The 26,349-nt window shown below is 38.4% G+C and overlaps 1 protein-coding gene across 1 annotated transcript in view; it reads left to right on the plus strand.

Annotated features, from left to right (window-relative positions):
• DNAH17 (dynein axonemal heavy chain 17) overlaps positions 1 to 26,349 on the plus strand; it is a 130,545-nt gene that overhangs the window by 60,253 nt on the left and 43,943 nt on the right. The window contains exons 42-59 of the mRNA XM_087887098.1: positions 730 to 857; positions 944 to 1,092; positions 1,889 to 2,171; positions 2,747 to 2,920; positions 4,352 to 4,559; positions 5,717 to 5,882; positions 6,373 to 6,475; positions 6,690 to 6,837; positions 7,492 to 7,583; positions 10,147 to 10,308; positions 11,387 to 11,551; positions 12,966 to 13,157; positions 13,605 to 13,871; positions 15,248 to 15,409; positions 18,668 to 18,901; positions 21,194 to 21,358; positions 23,695 to 23,790; positions 24,816 to 25,033. Of these exons, the coding sequence (XP_087743224.1) occupies positions 730 to 857; positions 944 to 1,092; positions 1,889 to 2,171; positions 2,747 to 2,920; positions 4,352 to 4,559; positions 5,717 to 5,882; positions 6,373 to 6,475; positions 6,690 to 6,837; positions 7,492 to 7,583; positions 10,147 to 10,308; positions 11,387 to 11,551; positions 12,966 to 13,157; positions 13,605 to 13,871; positions 15,248 to 15,409; positions 18,668 to 18,901; positions 21,194 to 21,358; positions 23,695 to 23,790; positions 24,816 to 25,033 (3,112 nt within the window). The remainder of the gene's footprint in view (positions 1 to 729; positions 858 to 943; positions 1,093 to 1,888; positions 2,172 to 2,746; positions 2,921 to 4,351; positions 4,560 to 5,716; positions 5,883 to 6,372; positions 6,476 to 6,689; positions 6,838 to 7,491; positions 7,584 to 10,146; positions 10,309 to 11,386; positions 11,552 to 12,965; positions 13,158 to 13,604; positions 13,872 to 15,247; positions 15,410 to 18,667; positions 18,902 to 21,193; positions 21,359 to 23,694; positions 23,791 to 24,815; positions 25,034 to 26,349) is intronic.

A 26,349-nucleotide genomic window follows, 5' to 3' on the forward strand; every position in this document is an offset into this window, starting at 1 on the left:
AGTGACTCAATTACTATCTGAAGTACCTTGCTGTTAATATTCATGTACAAAGCCCTGAAGAATTTGGTTATTTTTAAGAATTATCTCCGCTAATGTCAGCAATTTAGACACTTATGATCTATATTTATTTATTTATTTATTTATTTATTTATTTATTTATTTATCTATTTATTATTTAAATTTCTATACCGCCCTTCTCCTTTCGGACTCAGGGCGGTGAACAGCCAAAAAGAAAACATTTGTATACAAAAGTTAAAATAGTTTTAAAATAATTAAATAAACTTTAGCCCATAATTTAAAACATTCCAATTAAAATCAGTATCAATTTTAAAATCAATATAAATTCAGGCCAGCCCGGCTAACAGCAGATACTGTTGGTGATTTGCAAATCTGCGGAGAATACATTACTGAACCCTTTTTTGCAGAAGTATCTGTCTTGTACAAAAATTCTTCTTTACCATCTGTGAGGCTGAAATGGGCCCATGGTTTAGGTGTGTTTTGAAAATTGTTCATGTCGGTTTTGCCAAAGACCAAATAGTATTTTTTTTCCTGTTTTCTGGATGATGAACTGATAGCACATTACAGCTTGGGGATTTATATAAATGAGATGATAATCTCAAATAGTTTAATAACTTTATTTGTCAGCATATGTTGATATAAACTTTACTCTAACTTGAGCATATACATGCATGTTATAAAATTCACTGAGAATTTCTCTGTTCTTGGCAGGCTTATTTTCAACTATAATGCGAGATCTAGCTAATATAACTCATCGCGGACCTAAATGGATTGTTTTAGATGGAGATATTGATCCCATGTGGATTGAATCTTTGAATACCGTGATGGATGACAACAAGGTCAGCACAATAAGCTAGGGACTCAATCATTGGCATCCACTTTTATGAAATTAGGAAGTTGCATTGTACGGTTTTCTCCTTCCCAGGTGCTGACCTTAGCCAGCAATGAGAGAATCCCACTAAACCCCACCATGAGGCTTGTGTTTGAAATCAGTCACCTAAGAACAGCAACACCTGCCACAGTGTCTCGAGCAGGAATCTTGTATATCAATCCTGCGGACCTGGGCTGGAATCCGTAAGTCCTAGTTCCCTTTGAAAGTGTATCAGTACATCCCTTTTTAGATGAGGGATGTACAGTATATCCCATCATAAATCAGACTAAGTCCTCACTGGTCATATGAAAATGTTGCCAGGGATCTATTATTGCACAATTTCAGATTATTCTAGTTCCAATAGCAAGTTACTTGCTGCCCAAGAAAACCTTGGACAAACAGTGTTGTATGAAACAGTGCCTTGATTCTTTTCCCAGGTCCTGGAATCCTTCTGTAGTGCCTGGATATTATTATTGGGTTAAGTAACTTGTGAAGGACAAGGTCTGCCTCCATGATGAGTGCAACATTATGATTTCTCCCTCCCGCCCTTGGGTTGTGCAGAGGGGAGAGAAATGAATTTGGGTTTTAGAATAAAATTGAGAAGGTGGGATAAGATATTATTCGTAACAAGCACTGATTGGTCTATTAACTATTAACTATTGATAGATTGTCAATTCTTGCTTCTCTTTTTCCTTTCAAACATGTTGACTTGTTCTCCAAAATAAGGAATTTCTGATGCTTTATTTTTACCAAAAGCTGTAAGTATATGTAATGTAATTTACACAAAAAATGATTCGTTTCATAGGTAATTACCAAAACACAGTGCTCATACACTGATGGTATTTATTGAATAGCATGTAATTTAAGTGGAATTCCTATAAAGATGTAGTGTAACAGGGGGAAAAAGAGAAGAAGAAAAAATATCAGTTGAAGGGTAGAACGTACATGTTACATGCATGAGAATGCATATTCAATAAGTAATTTTATGTCACTATACAGAATAGTGAGCAGTTGGATTGAGCGCCGAGAAGTGCAATCAGAAAAAGCTAACCTGATGATCTTGTTTGATAAATACTTACCTACCTGCTTGGACAAACTGAAATTTGGATTCAAGAAGATAACCCCTGTTCCTGAAGTGACCGTGGTGCAAATGATTCTCTATTTACTGGAATGTCTCTTGACCCCAATCAACACACCTCCAGATTCTCCCAAAGAGCTATACGAACTCTATTTTGTATTTGCTTGCTTCTGGGCTTTCGGAGGAGCAATGTTCCAAGATCAGGTATCTTCAGAAATAGACGTGATCAGGCTTTCCATTACCATAACTCAAGAGTTATCTCAATATAGACCAATGACGCAATTAAGCAACATTCAGTACATAGAGTCCATTTTTCTTTGGGCCTTTTCAAAGGTTTCTGCATTGACACAATTGATACCAAAATCACTTTCATCTTCTTAGGGTTTAACATTTCATTCATATGTCATATTATTTACCAGGACTTTTTTCAAGGCCACACATCCTTTAGAATCAATGGAAGTAGTGTGGTTTGGTCTCTGGCCCACCTTTGAAGGAAAAAAAAATCATACATTCCACTAGTAGTACATTCTAGTCATTTGAACCCTCATTGAGATTAATGGGATTTGGGAAGTTAACCCTGTTTATCACAGCAGTTGATTCGGATCATTCACTCAGAGTTATGCCTGTGTTTGATTTTTTTAAACTCATTTAGCTTTGATAAATTTTGTTTCGATGTTTTATTATAATACCTCTGGTCAAGTCATGTTTTCAGAACATATTCTAATTTAAATCAAATTTAAATTCAAAACCATAATAAATATGCATAACTTTCTCTGCAGCTTGTGGATTATCGTGTGGAATTTAGCAGGTGGTGGGTGAATGAATTTAAAACAATCAAATTCCCATCTCAGGGAACAATTTTTGACTACTACATTGATCCAGAATCAAAGAAATTCATGCCATGGACTGATAAAGTGCCACAATTTGAATTGGATCCAGATGTCCCATTGCAGGTAATTTGCTGGAAATAATTCTACTTCAGATGTTGCTTATTTTAGAGTACTTTTGCAGTATTCTGAGACAAAAATCAGTCTGACGTTAGCAAAAGATTCTGAATCTACTAACTCAGACAAGTTCGGGAGAAATACAGATTGATGATTTATATTTTACTGGTAATTTGAGATACTAGATTCTTGTCATGTTCCAAATATTTCTATCCACAACTTATATCTAAATACTTCAAAACAACAATTACCACTGCAGCAAAACTGGGTTTTAAAAAATGAACAAATAGTATGGACAATATGTATCAGATAAAGTAAATGAAAGATAAACACTTACAGTGTCTGTTGTGATAAGGTTGTCATGAAATTTAAAATAGAAGTCCTGCACAGATACTTTAATTATCCTAGTGGGTGTTAGCTTACTGTGGTTAAGCCACGTATTTGTAGAAGAATAATGACAGTGAGTCAATCCTAGAGGAAATCATCCCTGACTGTCCTTTGGAAGAACAGATACTGAAGTTGAAGCTCTGGCCACCAAATGAAAAGAGGGGACTCATTCGAAAAGGTCCAGATGTTGGGAAAGATTGAAGGCAAAAGGAGAAGGGGACAGCAGAGGATGAGATGTTTAGACAGTGCCATTGTTGCAATGAACATGAATTTGGGCAAAGTCTGGGAGACAGGGAAGAACAGGGGAGGCCTGGCATGCTATGGTCCATGGGATCGCGAAAAGTTGGACATGACTTAGCGACTGAACAACAACAATGAGAGTGGGAGCATGTGCAGTGTTCCAGCTGCCTTGTTCCAGGCTGACCCAATCTCACCATCCTTGCCAACTTCATCATTCTGTAGTCATGACACATACACAGTTCTCGAGCTACTCTTTGCATTTTCCCTTTTTAAGGTATATTTTTGCTTTTAGGTTTTGCCTAAAGGTATACTTTTTGCATCTCTGCTAACTTTGGAACTTTCCTGAGCTTCCTGATCCCTTCCTTTTATACATGGCTAATGTAAGGCACTCAGGACTGGTTTTCTCTTCCAGGGCTGAGAACATGTTGTTACTGTTCCACTTTGGCTGCCACCACATCATCTATACTTACAGAGCAGTGTCCTCTGATTTATTTTTTTAAAAAAAATAAAATTAATTTTCATCAAATTAATTTAATTAATTAATGTAAATGTAAATTTAAAAAGTTAAAGTTAAAAAAATCAGCTCTGAGAAATGAAGAAATGGAGATACTAGATTCACAATATTTTTGCTTGCAATATCCTAATAAAACAGAGCTGGGTTTTGCCAAGCCGGTATGTACATTTATTTTCAAGGGGAGATCTCTCTAGCCACCAATGCTTCTTTTCTTAGAAACTATTTCACTATTTGGTTTCTTTTAAAATTACAGTTCAGTTTTTAATTGATGTAGATTTCATAGGGGGTCTCTCTTGCAGGCTTCAATGGTCCATACAACCGAAACCATCCGGATTCGTTACTTCATGGACTTACTAATGGAGAAAAAATGGCCAGTGATGTTAGTTGGGAATGCAGGCACTGGGAAGTCAGTGCTGATGGGGGATAAACTGGATACTCTGAACCTGGATGATTTTATGGTGCAAGCTGTTCCCTTTAACTTCTACACAACTTCAGCTATGCTGCAGGGTAAGGGGATTAGATAGATTTTCATTCTTACCAATTAGGGGCGCACAATCTGAGACCCCAAAGCTACAGACGACCTCCTCTAACCCTTGGTTGTGTCTCTGCAAAAGCGGTTTCCAAATTGTAATCTTAATGCAAAGAAACTGAGAAATTATGAAAGATTTATGGGAATATTCTGGTGAGAGAGAAGTTCCCTGAGGATGAACTCCAACATGAGTCAGAAAGCCTGGAAGACTAAACCTCTGGTCCCGGTAACCGACCCAGTTTGGATTCTGCAACATTATCCTAGGACACGAATATTTTCATTCATTCATTTCATAAAAATTCATTTCATCCTCACTTCATCAAAAGTGAGACTTTGTATATTATGTGAATGCTCCTAAATATCTCTTGGAGTACATATTCTCAGCAAAAAATGTCACTTTATATTGATTTAAATATTTCATATTGCTTAACTGACCAATGTTGATATACAGGAAAAAGTCCTTGTGTTTAAGGGGAAGAACAGATATTGTTAAAATGAATATTACTTCTTCAGATTAGATAGACAGCGAGAATTTCATTGTCAGTCCAAATCCACCCTATTGAATGATGAAAAAACAGTTCCATCACTGACATAATCCAGCCAACATTTGTAGAGTTTGCTCACATAAACTGCTAATGTTATGGCACTCCTTAATTTTATTCTCACCTGATGAATTGGACTGCAAATCCCTCCATCTCTGTCTATTGATAATGCTGTAGGCCTAATGGGAATAGTATTCCAGAACATCAAAAGAGGAACAGGTTGCTTGTGTTCCAGCCCTACTGAATACTTGCTATTTGAGAAGGAGACTCCACTGCCATTATTCAGCACAGCATGTGCGTATCTGCATCCTAGACAGGCTGTGAGAAAAGCTTTTTTTAACTCGTCTGCCTGTAAAGATGGAACTGATATGGGACTTCTTGTTCCTTCAATTCAAGGTATTTTTAAGTTATCATGTAGGTTACCTGCCTCCTCTGTAAGACTTCAATGTACTGAAGAAAATCTGTCTTCCTCAAGAACATTACATAACTAACTTTTACTTTTGAACTGGTGCATGAGATGGAAGGACATTTGATCAGATCATTTAGATAAGATTCAGTGCCATTTGTTGATTAATGGTCTTCTCTCTGCACAGCTATATTGGAGAAGCCTCTGGAGAAGAAATCAGGACGTAATTTTGGTCCCCCTGGTACCAAGAAGCTGATTTACTTCATAGATGATATGAACATGCCAGAAGTTGACAAATATGGCACTGTGGCTCCTCACACCTTGATCCGGCAGCACATGGATCATGGACATTGGTATAAATACATTTTTTCTCTTGATAAAGCAAAATGTACTATGTCTGTGTAGCTAAAGGATGGGCTCACGGGGAACCTCATACAAAAAAAGCAACTAACCTTCAGGTTGAATCTTTTGTGTTTTCTACTTTATTATATTATACAATATTATAATATATTGTAATGTAATGTATTATAATGCATTACTTTATTATAGAGATAATATGGTTTCAATGCTATGCTATGAATATGATGCCTGCATGTTTAAAGACATTAGCCATCTTGTCTCCTACCTATAGATTAAGCTAGATATTTTCATTGATAGATTTATTTATTTAAATCTTGGTTGTGCTTTTTTTTTAAATGAAAAGATATCAAAACCCTTCATTCTTTGTTCATTTTGTATAAAAGACAAGAAGACTATCTTAGGTGTGTAAGGGAATAGTGGAGCATTGCTTTCTCAAAAATATTGGGTCAGTATAATGCCCTTCAACTTGCTTCTTTCCATTAGGTATGATAGGACCAAATTGACCTTAAAGGATATCCACAACTGTCAGTATGTTGCCTGTATGAACCCAACCTCTGGATCCTTCACTATTGATTCCAGGCTTCAGGTACCTAACAGAGGGAGATGTGGTACTTTGGTAATTTCAGTTAAAAATAAGATCATCTCCCTTACATTACAGTAGTTGCTTTTTAAAATTTTGACTAAACTGTAAGCAGAAAAAGTGGGAGGCCTAAGTTTAGAGGGTTTTTTTTTGTTGTTGTTGTTGTTAAGAGGCCTACTCAGCAGCATTGCAAGATGTTGTACATTGTGTTTTGTTGTAGAGGCACTTCTGTGTGTTTGCGGTGAGCTTCCCAGGTCAGGATGCCCTAATGTCCATCTATAGTACTATCTTAGGACAGCACTTGGCCGTTCGGAATGTCTCAATGGTTGTCCAGAAGGTTAATCAACAGCTTGTTTCTGCAGCTCTGGGTAAGCACTGCAAAAAGCAGCGTGAACTAAAGCAGGCTTCCCTGTTAATGTTCCACCTCTCGGCGTCTTATTCATATTTGTAATCTGCAGAATGCTGAAGGTTTTCAGATTTAGATCTCTTTGTGCAAAGAATGTTTGGGAAATGCGGGAAACGGTTAACCAATAGTGTATTTTTGCCTGGGGGAAAAGGTACAACTGATTGAATCACTGGGATTGAATTTTGCCTGGCATGATTGTCACAGGTACTTCCTGCCTTGGATTCTACCACATCATTATCATTTTTCTTTGGAACTGCCATCTTTTGTTGATTCGGGTTTATTCAGGTTCCACTTAGCATTGTCAAATTATTCTAGATAGGTGAGTTTGTAGGTGTTATGAATCCTCTAACCCCAGTTTTGGTTAGATAAGCTCTGCTGTAACTTTTCAGACCTGTTCCTATTATAATTTAAAATGAAATGCGACTGAAGCAAAAGAATGGTAAAACTGACAAGGCTTTGCAAGAGTCCTACACATTTAATTAAACAATTTGGAGATCAATCCATTTCATTACTTTTTGTTGATCCTGACTGAGGAATTAATCATGAATAACCTGTTTCTTATCCCAAGCAACTTTGTGCTTTTTTGGTATATTTATGACATGTTTCTCCATAACAGGTTTACATCAAAAAATTACATCAACATTTCTTCCTACGGCCATAAAATTTCACTACGTTTTCAATCTCCGGGACCTCTCAAATATATTCCAGGTACAATATCATTTTTGTATTTTGGTATCTGTGAATTTTCCAATACCTTGGAATAAAAATGTCACCACACAAACCACTTGTTTGTGAACCAGTTCCTTGAAGTTATATTATAATAAATGCTAGAAATTGGGAACTCAGTTTCCTTGAGATGTTCAGGGTTTTAGATTTCATAAGCCACAATCAGCATGGCCAATATGTAGTAAGAGATGGTAAAATTAGTGGGTATAAGGAGGAACCAAGTTGCTACCTCTCATATATGTCTTTCGATACAGTCAATTTAATAAAATAAAATTGGCCAAATGAACTAAACCTAAGAGAATTTCCTTTGTTCATGTTAGTATTGTTATCATTGCTAATTTGCCCTATTAAATTAAAGAAAATAGCCTTAGAATTAGAGTGCTCTATGAATTATTGATTATCAATGGTCACTTCCACAGGGCTTCTGTCTGAACTAAGATGTCCCTACTCTGGTTTTAAGGTTTCTGATATTATCTTGCCTTTTAGAATTTTTTCTTATTATAGGGTACAAAGTTCTTCCTTTATTATGACTGCTCATTGTATGACCAGTATGAATGTATACAACAGATTTTTTTCACACTGCTACCCTCCATTTTAACCCTTTATATCTAGAGGGCTCTAAGTTGAAAAAGAATAGAATAGAATAGAATAGAATAGAATAGAATAGAATAGAATAGAATAGAATAGAATAGAATAGAATAGAATAGAATAGAATATGGCTCAGGACCTGAGTACTTGCGGGACCGCCTACTACCACCAATAGCCTCCCACCGGCCAGTACGCTCCCATAGAGAGGGGCTCCTCCAGGTGCCGTCGGCCAAATAATGTCGACTGGCGGCCCCCAGGGGGAGAGCCTTCTCTGTGGGGGCACCTACTATCTGGAACGAGCTCCCCCCGGAGATCTGGAGGATCCCGGATCTGCACGCCTTCCGCCGCGCTCTAAAGACCTTTCTATTTCACCAGGCGGGCCTGGCCTAATTTTCCCCCTCTTTTATAAAAGAATTTTAATTTTAAATTTTTAGTATTTTATATATTCAAATTTTATAATTGGTTTTAAATAGATTGGGGTTTTAATTGTCTGGGCCAAAATTATTTAATTTGATTTTAATTCTGCTTTTTAAATTTTGTATGTAAGTATTTTATTGTTGACTCTGCACCGCCCTGAGTCCTTCGGGAGTAGGGTGGTATAGAAATCAAATAAAAGTAAAGTAAAGTAAAGTAAAGTAAAGTAAAGTAAAGTAAAGTAAAGTAAAGTAAAGTAAAGTAAAGTAAAGTAAAGGAATAGAATAGAATAGAATAGAATAGAATAGAATAGAATAGAATAGAATAGAATAGAATAGAACACAACACAACACAACACAACACAACACAACACAACACTGTCCTGATCCAAGAAAAGCTGGTATATATTATGATATCTTCTAGAATAGCTTCCTTTGGTAGTCTATCATCTCTCTTAAGTCCAATATCAACATATAAAAGCCATGGTGACCAGAAAACCATTTGGAGTTCATTTAGAATTGCTGAAGTCGCTTTTGCCTTCTATAATCATCTGAATATATCTTTCTTAATAATGCATATTTCAATTACTTCCACATAAATATATTGAAAGATAAATCTATATGCAAATAACCTGAGAAAACATCAACTTTTCTCCCAATTCTTAAAATAATTTTTGCAACCATCTTCACTGCTGATTATTTGCATACATTTTTTGCATATATATTGTTTTTCTGAGAAAGTATTATCATGACAGAGCATTTTTCACTGGCACTCATATGGAGGCTGTTAACAATGGAATAGGGCCAAAGAAATAAGAAACTGTGGATCTTTCTGAGATAATTGGAAATAGACCATGGGAGTATATTGTCACGTATTGGTTATGATGCATCCTTGTCCTTAGTGGGGATCAGAGTGAAAGCCATCTCCCCATCTACACCCAGATACTGGTATGTATATAAGGTAGTAGGAGGTGGCGAGATAAAGAGAGATTCATACTCAGAATATTATTCAACCTTTCCCCCCCCCCTTTTTTTTTTTTTTTGGTTACCATCTTTACTGTGCTTATTATCATTGTGTTTACAAGGCTCATTGTGTCAACTTCAGCCTGATCATTTTAGGTCAGAGTGACCACAGCCCCTCATTCCTTAAGACCTTCGAAAATGTTAGAGAGAAATTTCACCCAAAAGAGATACTTGCAATTTCAGCCACAATGCTCAATTCAGTCAAAGAATACATAGATTTGAAGTCTGCAGGTTTATTCCAGCTTAGTTCATATAGGACTTTAAATGTCACCTGCTCCCGGCTTCCTTCTGCCTCTGACTGTGGGAGTTGTTTTCTGCCGTGCCCTTTGAGAATATTGGACACTAATCCCCAGATTTGGGGGGGGGGGGGGAATGGGTAATATAACAATGGCCTTGGAAAGATATGAAATATTGTTATAGAGATGGACTGCATTAAAGATGCTCTCAGAAAACAGTGGCAGAGGGCCTGCCGTAGTAACATACCCAGGAGAAAGCAACCCTGATCTTTTTGTCTCTGCCAGGGACTCCTGTTCTCCACTCATGAGTGCCTCAAAATACCATCAGACCTGGTCCGGCTGTGGCTGCATGAAGCAGAGAGGGTTTACTATGACAAACTTGTAGAAGATAAAGATCAAGAGACCTATACCCGGGTCATGACAGCAAATTGCAAGAAATTCTTTGAGGTAAAGGAACTGTTGATGCTACTTCTCCACCTCCACCCTCAAGATTCAAAAGTGATTTTGGACTCAACCAGGATGTACTTTTCCAATATTAGTAGTTAAACGTTAATTAATCTGATATAGGAATATGCTTGCTTTAAAATACCATTGTTCTGACCTAGGCTTCCTGAGACAGTAAAAAGCACACAATTAGTCCCAAAAACTCTATTTTTATTTCAACGGCTGTGAATTCTGTTCATTCACAGCCTGTAATGAATCACAAATAGTTTGTAAAGAATCCAAGTCCAACAGGAGCCTGCCACAGTCCTTCGGGATAAGGCTGATAAGCACCTACCTTTATCTCTCTTGACACGCTGTCAAAAACCTAATTGGCAATTAGCTTTCCAAGGTCACATGGAGCACAGAGTCAAAACGGAGCTTCAGAATTTAAACCTACCAGAATGAACAAAGTTGCTTCCTGTAAAGGCTCATATGCCTTTGCTCCTCCTTTATGTCTTATGGGAGGGGCTAATCATCTCCAAGCCCTACTCCCAAGTCGTCCCTTTTGTTTTAACTGTTCTTGCCTTCTGGCAGCTCTGCGCATGCGTGCACTGGGAACAGGCTCCCCCTGTTCCTCTGCCTTGCTGATGTCTGATTCCGGAGGCTCCGAAGGCAGTACATAACTCCAGATGGTTCTGGCCCCATCTCTGCCTCTGATGCAGAGGCTTTGTCTGAGCCTTCTCCAGACTCCAGGACTGGCACATGTTCCTCCCCAACCTCCTCACTGTCCAACTCTGCTGCCAGCTCCGCAGGCTGCTGGTGGACCACAACAACCATATACAGGTTTTCAAAGGCTTCATTGAATTAGGAATTCTGAAATGTTATGTCTAGGTAGAGCAAAGAGCTGAGCTCTCAGGTGCTAACTAATTTCTCTTGTGCCAAAATGTCTCTCCAGACTTTACTTGCAGGCTAGCCCTGGAGAATTAATCCCAAATGTTGTCTTAGATGTTTTAAATAAATCCAAACTTAAAACGCAGCTGATGAGTGGATAAAAGGTAGCTTCAGTTTATGATGCATTCTTTTATATATATATATTTTGCAGGATCTGGGTGAAAATATTATCTTTGCAAAGCCCAACGTTTTTTGCCACTTTGCTCAAGGCATTGGAGATCCAAAGTATTTGGCTGTTTCCAATATACAGAGTTTGAATAAATTGCTTGTGGAAGCCTTGGATAGCTACAATGAGGTCAATGCAGTGATGAATTTGGTAAGTGAAACGAGCTGAACCAGAGAGAGAATACTGCTGCTGAGCACACAAAGCAAGGATAAACTAACTGATGCCTGTACTACAATTTCCATAATACAAAGTCATTAGCAATAGCAATAGCACTTAGACTTATATACTGGTCTCTCAAAACAGTTTACAATGTCGGCATATTGCCCTTAACAATCTGGGTCCTCATTTTACCGACTTTGAAAGAATGCCAACCTCAAGCTCCATCAAGGATCGAACTCCTGGCTGTGGATAGAATTTGCCTGCAATACTGCATTCTAACAACTCCACCACCACAGCTCATTAGCTACAGGCTTAGAGGTATAGCAGTTCTAGCCCAAACTTTAAACATTTGGAGGAGAAAAAGTTGCTTCTTTCTAGTAAAGGCATTATTTTTTATTTAGATTAGTCTTCCTTATTGATTTTATTTCCTGCTTCTTCGAGCTGGAACAAGCTCTTGCATCACACGGAAATAACACAGCAACCTCCAAACCATAGAAAGATGCTTCTGGTCATAGCATTCACTGATGGTGGAAAGAATCAGGCACAAATTATTGTTAAGCATAATAGGCTACATCGCATTACTTAAACACCCTTACGCCCTAACCAAGTAGAGTTTTCTGTTTGTTGTTATTGTTTATTTCCTTCTTTTCTTTCCCCCATTACAGTAATCTCATAGATAGTGAATTTTGAGACAACTTTGAATAATGCTGTAATTTTACAGGCACTGCTAAATTTGGGGGGCTCCAGGTCTTTAAAAAATGGAATAGGGGAAAAAAAAAATCATGATTCCTTGGAATCCTGCCAAATATCCATAGTTTTAAAAGGTTGAGGATGAAGTTAGGAGTTAGTGAATAATTAATAGGCACAACCATAAATTAGATGATGGAAATTGGAGGATGGGTCAGTGGCCAAGATAAAAATGTTGTATGGACTGTTTTTATTCCCAGAACCCAGAAGCATCAAATAGAATATGGTTCAGATTAGGATGAGAATAAGGCATGAGTAAACTTGATGCTGCAATTAAGGTTGAGTCCAAAAAAAGAAAGAAAAGGCTACTATTGGCTGGGGAGGGTGAAACAAAGTGAATGGAACTCGGCAGAGCCTCTGTGTTTTGTTTTGTTTTGTTTTGTTTTGTTTTGTTTTGTTTTGTTTTGTTTTGTTTTGTTTTGTTTTGTTTTGTTTTGTTTTGTTTTTCTTGTCGGGGGTGGAGTCAGGGGTCTTAAATGTGTTGCCCTATCTTGAGGATTATACTGTACTACAACTTTTGCTTTGTTCACCATTTAAAATGCCATTCAGCTTTGCCTGCCTGGCCCTCTTAAGGAGAGGTAGAATCTAATTCGATTGTTTTGGTCTTCTCCATGTTGTTGGGTGGAAACCAGGGACAGGCCTTCTTTGTCTACTGCAGGTGCTGTTTGAAGATGCCGTGTCCCATATCTGTAGGATCAATCGCATCCTAGAGTCTCCTAGAGGCAATGCTTTGCTCGTGGGGGTTGGAGGCAGTGGCAAGCAAAGTCTGTCTCGACTGGCTGCCTATATTAGCTCTCTGGACGTCTTTCAGATCACTCTGAAGAAGGGCTATGGCATTCCAGATCTCAAGGTGAGGACAATTTGTCCAGGCATATATTAGCAAACTTCAAAAATGGTACAAAGAGGCCTAAAATTGAAGATAAATGCTGGGTCCAGCTACCTGACAAATTATACATAGTAACAAACCAACATTTCTGAGTTTATCATTATCATTAGAAGGGTGACACCTCGGGACCATTGGGGAACATGTTGGTTGCTTTCACATAAATTTATTAGCAGAGACAACTTTGAGTAAGATTTATTCTGAATCAAAATCAGAAACGTTCACACAGTGATACTACTTCACAAATATGACTATGATTTTGGAAATGGAATGTTGCCCTAAACATCATTAACCAGCTTTCATAATACTGTCAAAAAGTTTTCTACATCAAATTCAGCATTTTTTAAAAATTGTTCACTCTTGAAAAGAAATAGAAAGGATGCTAAACTGACAAGTATTTGTTCTGTGATTCAGGCTGATCTGGCTTCTCAGTACATCAAATCTGCTGTGAAGAATACCCCTACCGTTTTTCTTATGACAGACTCACAGGTTGCTGAAGAGCAGTTTTTGGTTTTGATCAATGATCTCTTGGCATCTGGTGAGATTCCAGGGCTATTTCAGGATGATGAAGTGGAAAATATTATTAGCTCCATGAGGCCTCAGGTAAAATCTATGGGCTTGCCAGATACTCGTGAAAACAGCTGGAGATATTTCATTGATAAAGTCCGAAAACAATTAAAGGTAAGAAGTTGGATGAGTTCAAATTCTATTCAGCCACAAATTGTTTTGGCTAATGAATTACCAGGTTCAACATACTAGCTTACACAATCATATGGTTTGTTGGTTTGTGCAAAGCATTATGAAAGGAAGGCACTGGGGTTTGTAAATCATGGTTTATGGGTTAACAACGAGCAAACACTGCCTTTATTCACAGCCTAACCTACAGTACCTCACAAGATTTTTGTGAAGATTAAAGTGAAAGAGATGAAAGATGCACTCTACCTTGTGCCCTTAAAGGAAAAGTCAAATGCGTGTATAACTAATAATATCTAAATTAATATTCTTTATTATTGCATGACTGATGGAAGGAGAGAACATTCAATCTTTTTTTTTATTGAAAAGTTTTATAAGAAATACAAACATTTTCTCCCCCCCACCCTTCCCCCCCTCCCCCCCACCCCCCTCCCTAGACTTCCCAGAACAAGCACAGGGTATAGACATTCACAAACGTAAAACTAAAATATGCTAACAAATTATTGCATTCATATTTTCCCTAGATCTTTAACTCCTTATAACTCAAAAAACTATAAACATAAACTACTTAAAAATATTTCATTCATAAGCTATATGCATCTTCTTATTCGGATACTTCTTTTGTATATAGTCAATCCATCTTCTCCATTCCGATGTGTATCTTTCATCTGAATGGTCTTTAAGATATGATGAAATTTTTGCCATCTCAGCCAAATGCACAACTTTTAGTGTCCATTCCTCAATGGTGGGTGGATCTTCCTTCTTCCAGTAGTGTGCCACCAGTAACCTGGCAGCTGTTATTAAATTCAAAACCAATTTCGTCTCTATTACAGTACAATCCGTAACTATTCCCAGCAAAAAGAACTGTGGTGTAAATTTAATTTTTTTCCTTAAAATATTTTGAATAATCCACCATATTTTTATCCAAAAAGCCTTAATTTTTTTAAATGTCCACCATATATGAAAATATGTAGCATCTTCACACTCACATCGCCAGCACTTAGGTTGTAAATTTGGATACATACAGGCTAGTTTTTTGGGTCTAAATGCCATCTATAAAACATTTTATAAAAGTTCTCTCTTAACATTCAATCTTTTGAATGGGGCTGTTGATGTAAAAAAATAATAACTTACGGTTTTGTATCATGTGGCAATATGAAAATGCTTTAGTCAACATTTGAGCATTGTACAAATGAAGGTAGGACTATCTACAGTAGACATTCTAATAGGGAGAGTATTTTTCAGGTGTAAATTTGATATAAAGAGATGTACAGGGACTCCCCAGTAACATTTGAGTAGTAAAAGCTCTTAAGTAATTAATAGTAGTGATTATGCACATTGACGAGTTTTCACTCCCTCCCCAGGTAATCCTATGTTTCTCTCCTGTGGGATCTACTCTCCGTGTGAGGGCTAGAAAATTCCCTGCTGTAGTAAACTGCACAGCTATTGACTGGTTTCACGAATGGCCTGAAGATGCCTTGGTGTCTGTCAGTGGAAGGTTCCTTGAGGAGATTGAAGGAATTGAGGTATGCATCCATTTTCAAAAAAAGTAAACTCCGTGTATTTGCAATATCTCTTGACACTAAATAGAACCAAATTTTTTTTGCCAATGTTCCATTATGGTTTTGGTTTTTTTCTGCCTAGAACTTTTATTTCTGATTTTTTTCAAATGGCATTCCCTCTATCTCTTCAGACTGTGGTGAGCAACCCATGCTCCCCTCCCAAACCTTAATTACCATCCCCAGAGTCAATTTAAGCTTCGTCACCACATTGTCATTGTTAATATGATAGACTGAGGTTGAAAATCCTTTCTGGTTCTACTGAGTTTTGGGATGCAGAAGAAGTGTGCCTCTCAGTCCAAAAAGAGTGAGTTCACTCACAAAAAGAGTTCAAAGTTGTCTGGATTCAGAAACTAAGCAGGATCAGGTCATTAAGAAAGATCATTGTGTATTTCACAATCAACCATTTTTTTCAGCAATTTATAGAACAGTTGACAAAAATATATATATGACAGATTGAATAATTAATTATATATGATCAGGTTGGTGCAAATTCTTAGCAACCATCTAGATAGATTTTCTTCAAGACTATCTTTTCCTTGCCAAGTCCTTCAGGCCTTCCAACAGTGCATCTATTGCCCACTCTAACTGAATTTGTCCACCTTGTTGGTCATCTTCTCTTTCCTTCTACCTCCCCAGAAGGTACACCTTCTTCCAGAAAGATGGGTCTTTGCCTAATGTGTCTGAAGTCAGATAATTAGAGTCTGGTTTTTTGTGCCTCAAGTGAGAACTCTGGTTTGATTTGTACAAGGAGCCATTTGTTTATTTTCTTGGCTGTTCAAGAGTCTTCAGGAGTCTTCTCAACACCAGCTTGTCATTTTGAAAACCTTTATTTTGCTCAGAATGTTTGTTTCAGATAATCATTTAAGATATAAAGCAGTGCTTCAAGAGTAGCCATCTTTGATCTTCCCAAATTTTATTAGAGTTGGGGCATTTCCCCACAGGTACTTAATACATCACATATATATCCTCCTAGCACATTTTGTATCTCCATGATGAAGCCTTTTAATTTCTAGCCAGTCAGGTTTATGTCTCCTGCAATTTTGATGGTCAAGGCATGTGATGCTGGAAAATTAACTAAAATGTGGAATATATAATTATTGCATGTTTTTATAAATGCAATATATACATTAGAATGCAATTCTTAATAAGTTTACTTAGAAATAAAGCCTATAGAGCCGTGATGGCAAACCTATGGCACGTGTGCCACAGGTGGCACATGGAGCCATATCGGTGGGCACGTGAGCTCAGCTCCAGCACACATATGTGCTCTGGCCAGCTGATTTTCGGGCCTTCTGGGCCCACCAGAAGTCAGGAAACAGGCTGTTTCTGGCCTCCAGAGGGCCTCCATGGGGGTGGGGAAGGCCCATTTTTCATTCTCCCCAGGCTCCAGAGGCTTTTTAGGAGCCTGGGGAGGGTGAAAACAGCCTTCCCTACCCCCACTGAGGCCCTCTGGAAGCTGGAAACGGCCCATTTGCCAACTTCCGGTCCGGGCCCACTGTGCCATCATATGCCAAAAGGCAGGGGAGGGGGGGGTTGCCCGCACATGCACTGGGGGTCAGGGCGCATAGAATTATGGGTGTGGGCACGTGTGACCCCCCCCCACGCTCCCCCTGCTTTTGGCACACAATGGCAAAAAGGTTAGCCATCACTGCTATAAAGCATAAAAGATTTACTCTATTGCAAATGTTAATAGAATTGCTCAAAGGACAAGAAATCTTGGAAACAGGCTTCATGAAGTCAAGGAAAGCCTTTAGCTTTAATAAGAAAAAAGATATTGTTTGCTTAGTTACCAATTGTCCAACCTTGGGAAGGGTTGTGACTGCGTCTTTACTAGCTGTTGCAGGATTTTGATGCCAAAATGGATATTTTCTACATAAGCAGTTATATATTCCATGTCTCTTTCTGTCATTATGTCTCTCTTTTATGTTATAGTTTCTGCTTCACATAGTGTTGGCTTGAAAATACCGCTTTATAGATTTTGGCCTGGAGCTTTTGTTTCCTGGAAAGAGCATGATACATTTATTTATTTTTCATTTGACATATATTCCAGATTTTTAAAAACTGCAGTATAAGCCCAATGTAATTTTATTTGTGTATAGCATTAGCATCAGTGTTCTCCTGGGACTTGTCAAAAATGCTAATATTGACCAGAGCCTTTATGTCTGTGTTTCTTTGCTATACATGCTTTCTCTTCCTAAGTACATTTAGTATTAATAATTCTGTTTCTTATACCACAGTGTTTATATCAGATTCTTAGAGAAAGGAATGTGGGGCATGCAACCTCAAATCCGCAGTATAACATTAACTTATCAACTGCATGTCATAGTAGTATTTGAAGCTAAAATTTCCAAAACGCAATTAGGTGTAAAACATGCATCCTCTGAGTTGCCTGTTTATTTGGTGCCTTTCAGGATGTGCAGTTTTTAATGTTACCAGGTTCACTGACTTTAGGCAGAGACAGGAACCCAAATAAATGCTTTTCATTCAAACTTAGACAAATGATTGCCTTTGTTCCATGCTCAGTGTGCTCATTATATATATAACCTGAACTAATTCAGGTGAGTTAACTGTAGGTATGTTACTGTATTTTAATTTCTCCTGGAGAGTGTCCAAATTTGTTTAGAAGACAGAGCAAGAGAGTAGTAATTTGGTGAAGATGGTGTTGCTGTTGAATTAGGATCGATGAGGCCGTGTTCAGTTAGGATCGATGAGGCCGAGATTCAAATCCACTTTCCAACACGGAATCTCTCTGGGAAAGAACCCCCATCTCCCAGCATGATTGTTGTAGGGAAATTAGAGGAAGGAGGAACAGTGAAATATAAGTAATGAAACGTTGAAATTGATCAAGTAAAGTTCCTTCAAGTTAACAAATGCAGAGTTTCTGAATGGTTGGAAAAGCTATTTGGCAGTCAACCAACTTTATTCAAATAATTTCCCATTATTCCCTGTTTGGTACCAAGTTTGTTTCCCTTTAGGCAAACGTAGCCTTATCAAGTAGCAATTGGGTCTGGGACTTACCCAGGAGGGAAATTCCCAGCATTGCCTGTATGTAAATGTGTGGATTTTGTTACAGCTAGTGAAAATGATAAACGATATAATCAAATCTTAATTTAATTAAGATAGTGATAAAAAAAACCCTTCTAAATTACAAAAAGAACAGTGGGGAGGGGGAAAGGGAGAACAAAGTTGCTGTTGCCTGATATTTTCTGGTCCTTCTTGCAGCCTGGAGTTAAAACCTCCATCAGCCTGTTTATGTCCTTCGTCCATACAACCGTCAATGAAATGTCCAAGACCTACCTGGCCACTGAAAGGCGTTATAATTATACCACCCCAAAGACCTTCCTGGAACAGATCAAACTTTACCAGAACCTCCTAGCCAAAAAAAGAAAAGAACTGATTGCTAAAATTGAGAGGCTGGAGAATGGCTTAATGAAACTCCAGAGTACAGCTTCACAGGTTTGTGGGCAAATTGGATGTTCTTGGTTATAGCCATTTTCAGATCTCATTGTGGAACTCTCGTTGGCTGCCTACAGAGGATTATTGTACAGTAACTGGTTATTTCAATTCAGGTTTAACAAGATCCATCTAGAAAGTGTCTTGGCTGATTTATTTTAGTCTTGGAGAATTTGAGTGGCACAAAAATTCTCTGTTTAGTCTTGAAATTCCAATCTATTCTATAGGGAAATATTTTTTCTCTAAGATTATGTCAGGTTCTCCCATAATATGCTAAAGATAATTGCATGTATGAAAATTTCTAGAAGAGCAGTCACATTCAACTACTACCTTTAATCCACTGTCTAATATTCCACTGCCACTGCAATAATCTACTGCATAAAATTATATACCGCCTGGAGCTGAGTAATTTCCACCCCACCCATCTGTTCTTTTTAAAAAGCTTAATCAGGTTAGGAGGCAAGGAACCTGAGTACCATAGCAGAAAAATGGAGATGGAGACACTTGATTGTATATGGATGGAGGAAATATTCAAAATCTCCCTCTAAAGGCTGCTGCAATGGACTGAGCCTTGTTTTCTTTTATCTTAGGGATGGGGAGGTGGGGAGGATGTCTAGAGGAAAAAAGATGCTTCCATACAAAGATTATGCAGTAGTTTGAAAGCAACTTCAGTCTTATGCAGTCTCCTGATATTAACAGCGTTGGAGAGTTGGGCTGATTTCCTGTAATTCAGAGAGTGGCAGAAGTTTTGCTTTTGTTTTGCTTTTCTTTTTCTTTTTTTTTTTTTTTTTACATTCTGTGGCTACATTTCCTCTTTAGGGGGACACTCTTCCTGGTTTCTGAATGTAAGTCCTGTAAGGGAAATGCTACCTTGATGGATTTGCACTGCTGAGTGCAGAACTGAGCACAAATCCCCCATAAAACTAATACGGATTCGTCTGCTGGATGAACAGATTTCCAAGGGTCAGGCTCCTGGGTTTGCTTTGTTTTTCATTTTCTTTCTTTCCTGTGCAATACAGAGATTTTCCTGCTGCAGGGTGTGCAGTGGTTTGGGACAGGGCACTGAGTTTCTCTACTTGTTTTCATCATGTTGTGTTGCCAGACCTGAAGCCAGCCACAAATCCTCTTCAGAATGCCTTTGAATATCTGGCATGGAAATAGTGGGATTATGGCATTCTCATTATTGCCTGAGTTGATTCTGGCTCCAATGAAATGTAGAAGGGGGATGGGGTGGGGGAAGCTGCATATGCCACTTAAGAATGTCCTATTTTTGGGGTCTTTTTGATTTATTAAAAGCAATCACATGCGAGTCAATTTTGGCTGGTGAAAAGCTGCTTCACTTTTTCTTTTTGAGACTCTTTCTAAATTTAATGAGTCTCCAAAAAAAATGTTATTAATTGCAAAGAAAACAAGAATTCTGAGCCAATCATGCAGAGTAGGCAGAAATGCTCAAGCTGACATTATTAGATGCCCTAATAATAATCAGGAGTCTCAAGTTATTTAGCAAGAAAAATCCAGTTGTTTATTAGGAGTGCCATGTTGGCACGAACCAAGTGAAGCCAGTTCTGACTTCACTCAATTCGTGCCTTGCCTCTGACCCTGTTTCCCCCTCCCCCCCAAGGTGTGTCACCAATCACATTCCCCAACAAAGCAATTTCATGGGTTGTAGAAGTCACTCCCTCTGGCTGTTGCAGATCTCCGTGGAGATGGCCTTCACTTCAGCCGGCTAGGATGTGTTTTGACTGAGGTGCAAATTCCTCAGTACAGATGTGAGGCACGATTTCACATCCCCCTGCCTATGGCAACTTGGGAGCAGGGCAGGAAAGCTTCACGAGTTGACACAAGCATTACTCTATCAGGATGATTTTACTTGTTTTGCTTAGAGGAAGTGATAGATGCTTAGATTTCCTGAATAGGTATTAGCACTATTGGGGATAAATATTTCATATTTTACTAGGATGCATATGGAATACTAAGATACCATTAAGATACCACAGACCCACAGTTTTCAATGATGTAAGTAAGGTTTTTAGGTGTGCCAGTGTGTCACAATCTACTTCCCACAATTTCCTCTTCTTCCCTCTTCCTGATCTATAGATTTGATTTGATTTGATTTGATTTGATTTGATTTGATTATTTTAAGAACAACTATTCTCTGAAATAATCTCATGTGGTCAGAATCCATTTCTAAGAGGTTTGAAAAAGTAAATGCAAGAAATCAAACATATTTCATCAGGAGGAGTAGCTGTAAACATACATGTATTTGAGAGTTTGTCTTCCTGTGGAATTTTATAGGTTGATGATCTGAAAGCCAAACTCGCTGTTCAGGAGCTGGAGCTTAAGCACAAGAATGAAGATGCTGACAAACTGATTCATGTGGTAGGAGTTGAAACGGAGAAAGTGAGCAGGGAAAAAGCAATTGCTGATGAAGAGGAACTCAAAGTGCAAGTCATTAACTTGGTAAGGTTTTTTAAAATTTTGATTTGATTTGGCCCTGGCAGTTGCTCACCTTGTAAAAGTGGTAGAAAGAGAAAGCTGCCAATTAAGCAAAGAATGCATATGGGGGCCTATGCAAGAATGAAATACTGGCCTGAGACACATTTTCTATCTATAAACCTGGAAGGAACTACATGACACCTTGTTTTATTTTGTTTTGCTTTAATTCCTGGCATCTTTTTTTTTAATCAAGTGAGGCCAGTGGTTTATTACGGTAGTTTCTGATCATGTAAGCCAAGACAGGGATCCATTTCATACATCAGGGTTGCTAGTAGAATTTAGCTGTCACCCTCATTGGTTTATTTATTTATTTATTTTTGTCAAATATGTATAAGATAATAGATATAAGTATAAATATGATTATGAATACAGGATAAGGATACGAATAAATGGGGACAGTAGGACAGGGACAGTAGGCATGTTTGTGCGCTTATGCACACCCCTTACAGACCTCTTAGGAATGGGGTGAGGTCAATAGTAGACAGTCTAAGGTTAAAGTTATGGGGGTTTGGTTTGGGGAAGTAACCACAGAGTCAGGTAGTGCATTCCAGGCATTGACCACTCTGTTTTGTTGTTGTTGTTTTTTATTTGATTTATATGCCGCCCTTCTCCGAAGACTCAGGGCAGTTTACAATGCGTTAAGCAATAGCCTTCATACTTTTGTATATTTATACAAAGTCAGCTTATTGCCCCCACAATCTGGGTCCTCATTTTACCTACCTTAGAAAGGATGGAAGGCTGAGTCAACCTTGAGCCAGGTGAGATTTGAACTTGCAGTAATTGCAGGCAGCTGATGTTAATAACAGTGCTTTAGTCTGCTGCGCTACTAGAGCTCTGTTGCTGAAGTCGTATTTTCTGCAATCAAATTTGGAGCGGTTTACCTTAAGTTTGTATCTATTGTATGTTCGTGTATTGTTGTGGTTGAAGCTGAAGTAGTCATTGACAGATAGGTTAGTTGTCCAAGATATTGTTCCTCAACCATGATGAGCTCTCATCATCTCTAACCAACTACTTTAACATTAATTATATGTATAACCCACAATAGTTTTTTTAACCAGTTGCCCTTTGCCCCAAGTCCCACTAACTAGTTTTGCTCATTAGAAGACACTGTACTAGGAAGAAGAGGTCATAATTTTTAAGATAAGATTATATGCTTTAAACAAATATGAGAAATTGATATTATTGGTGAATTTGCTACAGTGTACTCTGTTACCTTTATTTATTTGTTTTAAATGTTCATATAGCTGCCCATCTTATACCAAATTCTGAGTAGCTCCCAATCAAGAATTAAAATAATATCAGTAAAAAAGACATAAAAAACCAAATTAAAGCAGTTACTATTCTAAATATTAAAAACAAAAACTTGGCACCAAGTTAAGCTAAGAATTTGTGTATTAAAAATACTAAAGAATTTAGCCATGAAGCCACACATTGTTCCCTGCAGATCCGCTTCTTTCGAATGCTCTCTCGAATGGGTATTAAAGCACTGAAAACTGCCCCAAAGGTGCTTTCTTTCAAAAGATAAGTGGATTTTCTTGTTTTGCTTGAAGATGTTTCACCTCTTATCTAAGAAGCTTCTTCAGTTCTGACTGAATGATGGAGAATGGAAGGATTTATATTCCTCGCAATCATTCTTGTTCAGGATATGAATGGATCCTCAGGGGGAAAAATTGCAGACTAGAGGATTCAAGTGACTCTGAGGGTACATATAAACCTCCAAGTGTCCTCAACAATTCTTAGAAAGAGGGCTATTGACCAGATGACTGCAAAAAATATAAACCCTTCCATTCTCCTCCATTCAGTCAGAACTGAAGAAGCTTCTTGGATGAGAAGCGAAACGTCTTCAATCAAAACAAAAAAATTCCAGCTGCCTTTTGAAAGAAAGCACCTTTGGGACAACCATGACCTGGATGACAAAGGATCTCTATAGACACTGAAAATTGCATTGCACGATATGCCAATCATATATGAGGATGATGAATCTGCAATAGCGAGGAGATAGAATGGATAGTTCTTCACAATTTTCCCTTTGTGCTTCTCTTTAGACTTGGCAGTTCCTCTGAATTCATTCATTGGGTTTCCTGAAAGCTGAACTCTCCTTCTGGGAAATTTTCAATTACAAAGCTTCTGAGACTGCTCACAGCCGTGTTCACAATTACTCTCTTTCTTAGCATTACTTTATGACAGAAACTTTTTGTTGATCTAACAAGGGAATCTTGAGGGGATCCGAATTTTAAAAACTGAACTAAGAAATACATTTTCCAAAACAACTTGAAAAACATTCATATTTCCTTCCCCAGAACGTATCAGAAAAGCAAAGGGCTTGCGAAACTGATTTGGCTAAAGCTGAACCAGCACTGATTGCTGCTCAGGAAGCTCTCGACACTCTCAATAAGGTAAAATCCTTTAGGTTTTTCAACCAGCAGTTAAAAATGATGTGCTCCTTTCTAGTAATATACTCTGTTTCAACATGTCATTGATTAAGTAGATAAATATGCTTCTATTTTTATGAAGGAAGATCCCAGAGACAGAAATGTGGTCTGGATAATCGATTCCTCTTACAGGAACCATTTTCGAGGCATCAACTGTAAAAGTGCAGAGTTTCTCATGTTTGAAACTTCAAATAACTTTGGAAATAAATACTTCTCATTCAACAAAATATGAAGTAAAAACAAAAACAAAACCCCAGCCTGAGACTGTTTTGCATATCAAGAATCCAATATCCCTTTTAGACTGAGCCCCTACCCTGGAAGGCTTTATCAAGGATTGGAGCTGCACCGACTATCAAGCCTCTGAAGTACTGCTCCAAAATTCTGTAAATCCAAAATTCCACTAGAAGAGAATATTTGTAGCTCCAGGTTGAATTGGGGTCCTTGGTGCTCTCTGAGCTTGGTTGTTTACTAGTAGACATTTCATTACTCAAATAGGTAACATCCAAGCCAGTGGTGGGTTTCAAATTTTTTTACTACTGGTTCTGTGGGTGTGGCTTGGTGGGCGTGGCAGGGGAAGGATACTGTAAAATCTCCATTCCTACCCCACTCCAGGGGAAGGATACTGTAAAATCTCCATTCCGTCCCCAATCCATGGGAAGGTTACTGCAAAATCCCCATTTCCTCCCGATCATCTGGAACTTGGGAGGCAGAGAATAGATGGGGGCAGGGCCAGTCAGAATTTTTACTACCGGTTCTCCGAACTGCTCAAAATGTCCGCTACCGGTTCTCCAGAACTGGTCAGAACCTGCTGAAACCCACCTCTGATCCAAGCTCAAATGCCATACAATAGCCTGTAATATTCTGCTGCTCTGCCAACACAGATATATTGTAATTTATATGGAAATGGATTATTTTCTTAATCATGGAATTTACTATTTCATTGTTAAGAAATTCTTTCTCTTCTCCTCCATCTTTGGCTACCTTTTTAGAACAACCTGACAGAGCTGAAGTCTTTTGGATCTCCTCCAGAAGCAGTGGTTAATGTAACAGCAGCAGTTCTGATTCTTACTGCTCCAGGTGGCAAGATACCAAAAGACAGAAGTTGGAAAGCAGCAAAATCCATGATGGGCAAAGTAGATGCTTTCCTGGATGCCCTGAAGAAATATGACAAAGAACACATTCCCGAACCTTGCTTGAAAGCTTTTAGGTAAGAAGCATCTACACATATATGTTCTTACAGTGAAATAAATTGAAATGGCAGGTCATGCATTGGAGGGGGGGGGGAGAAAGAGAGAGAGAGAGGAGAGAAAGCGAGAGAGGAGAGAGGAGAGAAAGAGAGGAGAGAGAGAGAGAGAGGAGAGAGATGGTGGGGGAGAGAGATTTAAACTTAGAACCTTCTTCTCTGTAGCTCACTGGCACCACCTTCAAAAATAAAAGTGGGGTAAATGCCAATAATTGTGGCTGAGCAGAGGCTCTGAATACAAAAGGTCCCAGTCTTTTTAAACATGTCTGGGAATTCTTCCCTGAAACTGTGAGAAGTCTGTGTTAATTATTGCTGACATTGCTGAGGTTTGATGGCATTTGTGTTGTCCTTGACTTGGGGTGAGGCTGTATCTTTCTCTTCAGTGCCCAGAGCAGATTTTCTCCTTCCTGTTCCCGTCTTCTTCCTTCTCACGCCAGGCCCGCAAGGAGTTTAACATTTTCCTCAGGTGCCGTCCTCCACTGGATGAGTCACAATTCTCAGATTTCTATATTTAATTTAAGAGCTAATCTGGAACCTTCTTAAAAGGCGACAAATGTAACCAGAATTTTGCCCATTTTCTATGAAAAATCTGTTCTTGCATCTCTTGCCTTTAGCGACTAAATGTACAGTGTTGGCAGCAATCGACCGATGCAGTAAGTAGAGAAGGACTTTTCTGCTTTTATTTATTTAGATATAGATAGCTGCCCAGTTCACCACAGCGGCTCTGTGTAGCAAATAAAGATTAAACAGAAACCATAATATAAAACTTTAAAGTGTATAATACTAACATATAATTAAAAACAAAAGCAGGAGTTCAAAGTTTTTTAAAAATTAGTTATATAAGGCTGTGTTAACCCACCCAGGCTTTGCTAACTTCACAACCCCCATGCTTGGCAAATAACTGGTTTTTGACAATTTCCAGAAAGGCAGCAGGGTCAGGTCCAATCTGGTTTCAGATCAGAGGTGGGTTTCAGCAAGTTCTAACCAGTTCTGGAGAACCTGTAGTGGAAATTTTGAGTAGTTCGGAGAACCGATAGTAAAACTTCTGTCTGGCCCCGCCCCCATCTATTCTCTGCCTCCCAAGTTCCAGCTGATCGGGAGGAAATGGGGATTTTGCAGTATCCTTCCCATGGATTGGGGACAGAATGGAGATTTTACAGTATCCTTCCCCTGCCACGCCCACCAAGCACGCCCACCAAGCCATGCCACGCCCACCAAGCCACACCCACAGAACCAGTAGTAAAAAATTTTGAAACCCACCACTGTTTCAGATGGTATAG

This window comes from Pantherophis guttatus, chromosome 2, assembly GCF_059756535.1.
Source record: "Pantherophis guttatus breed Tessera chromosome 2, ASM5975653v1, whole genome shotgun sequence".
NCBI classification, from domain to species: domain Eukaryota; kingdom Metazoa; phylum Chordata; class Lepidosauria; order Squamata; family Colubridae; genus Pantherophis; species Pantherophis guttatus.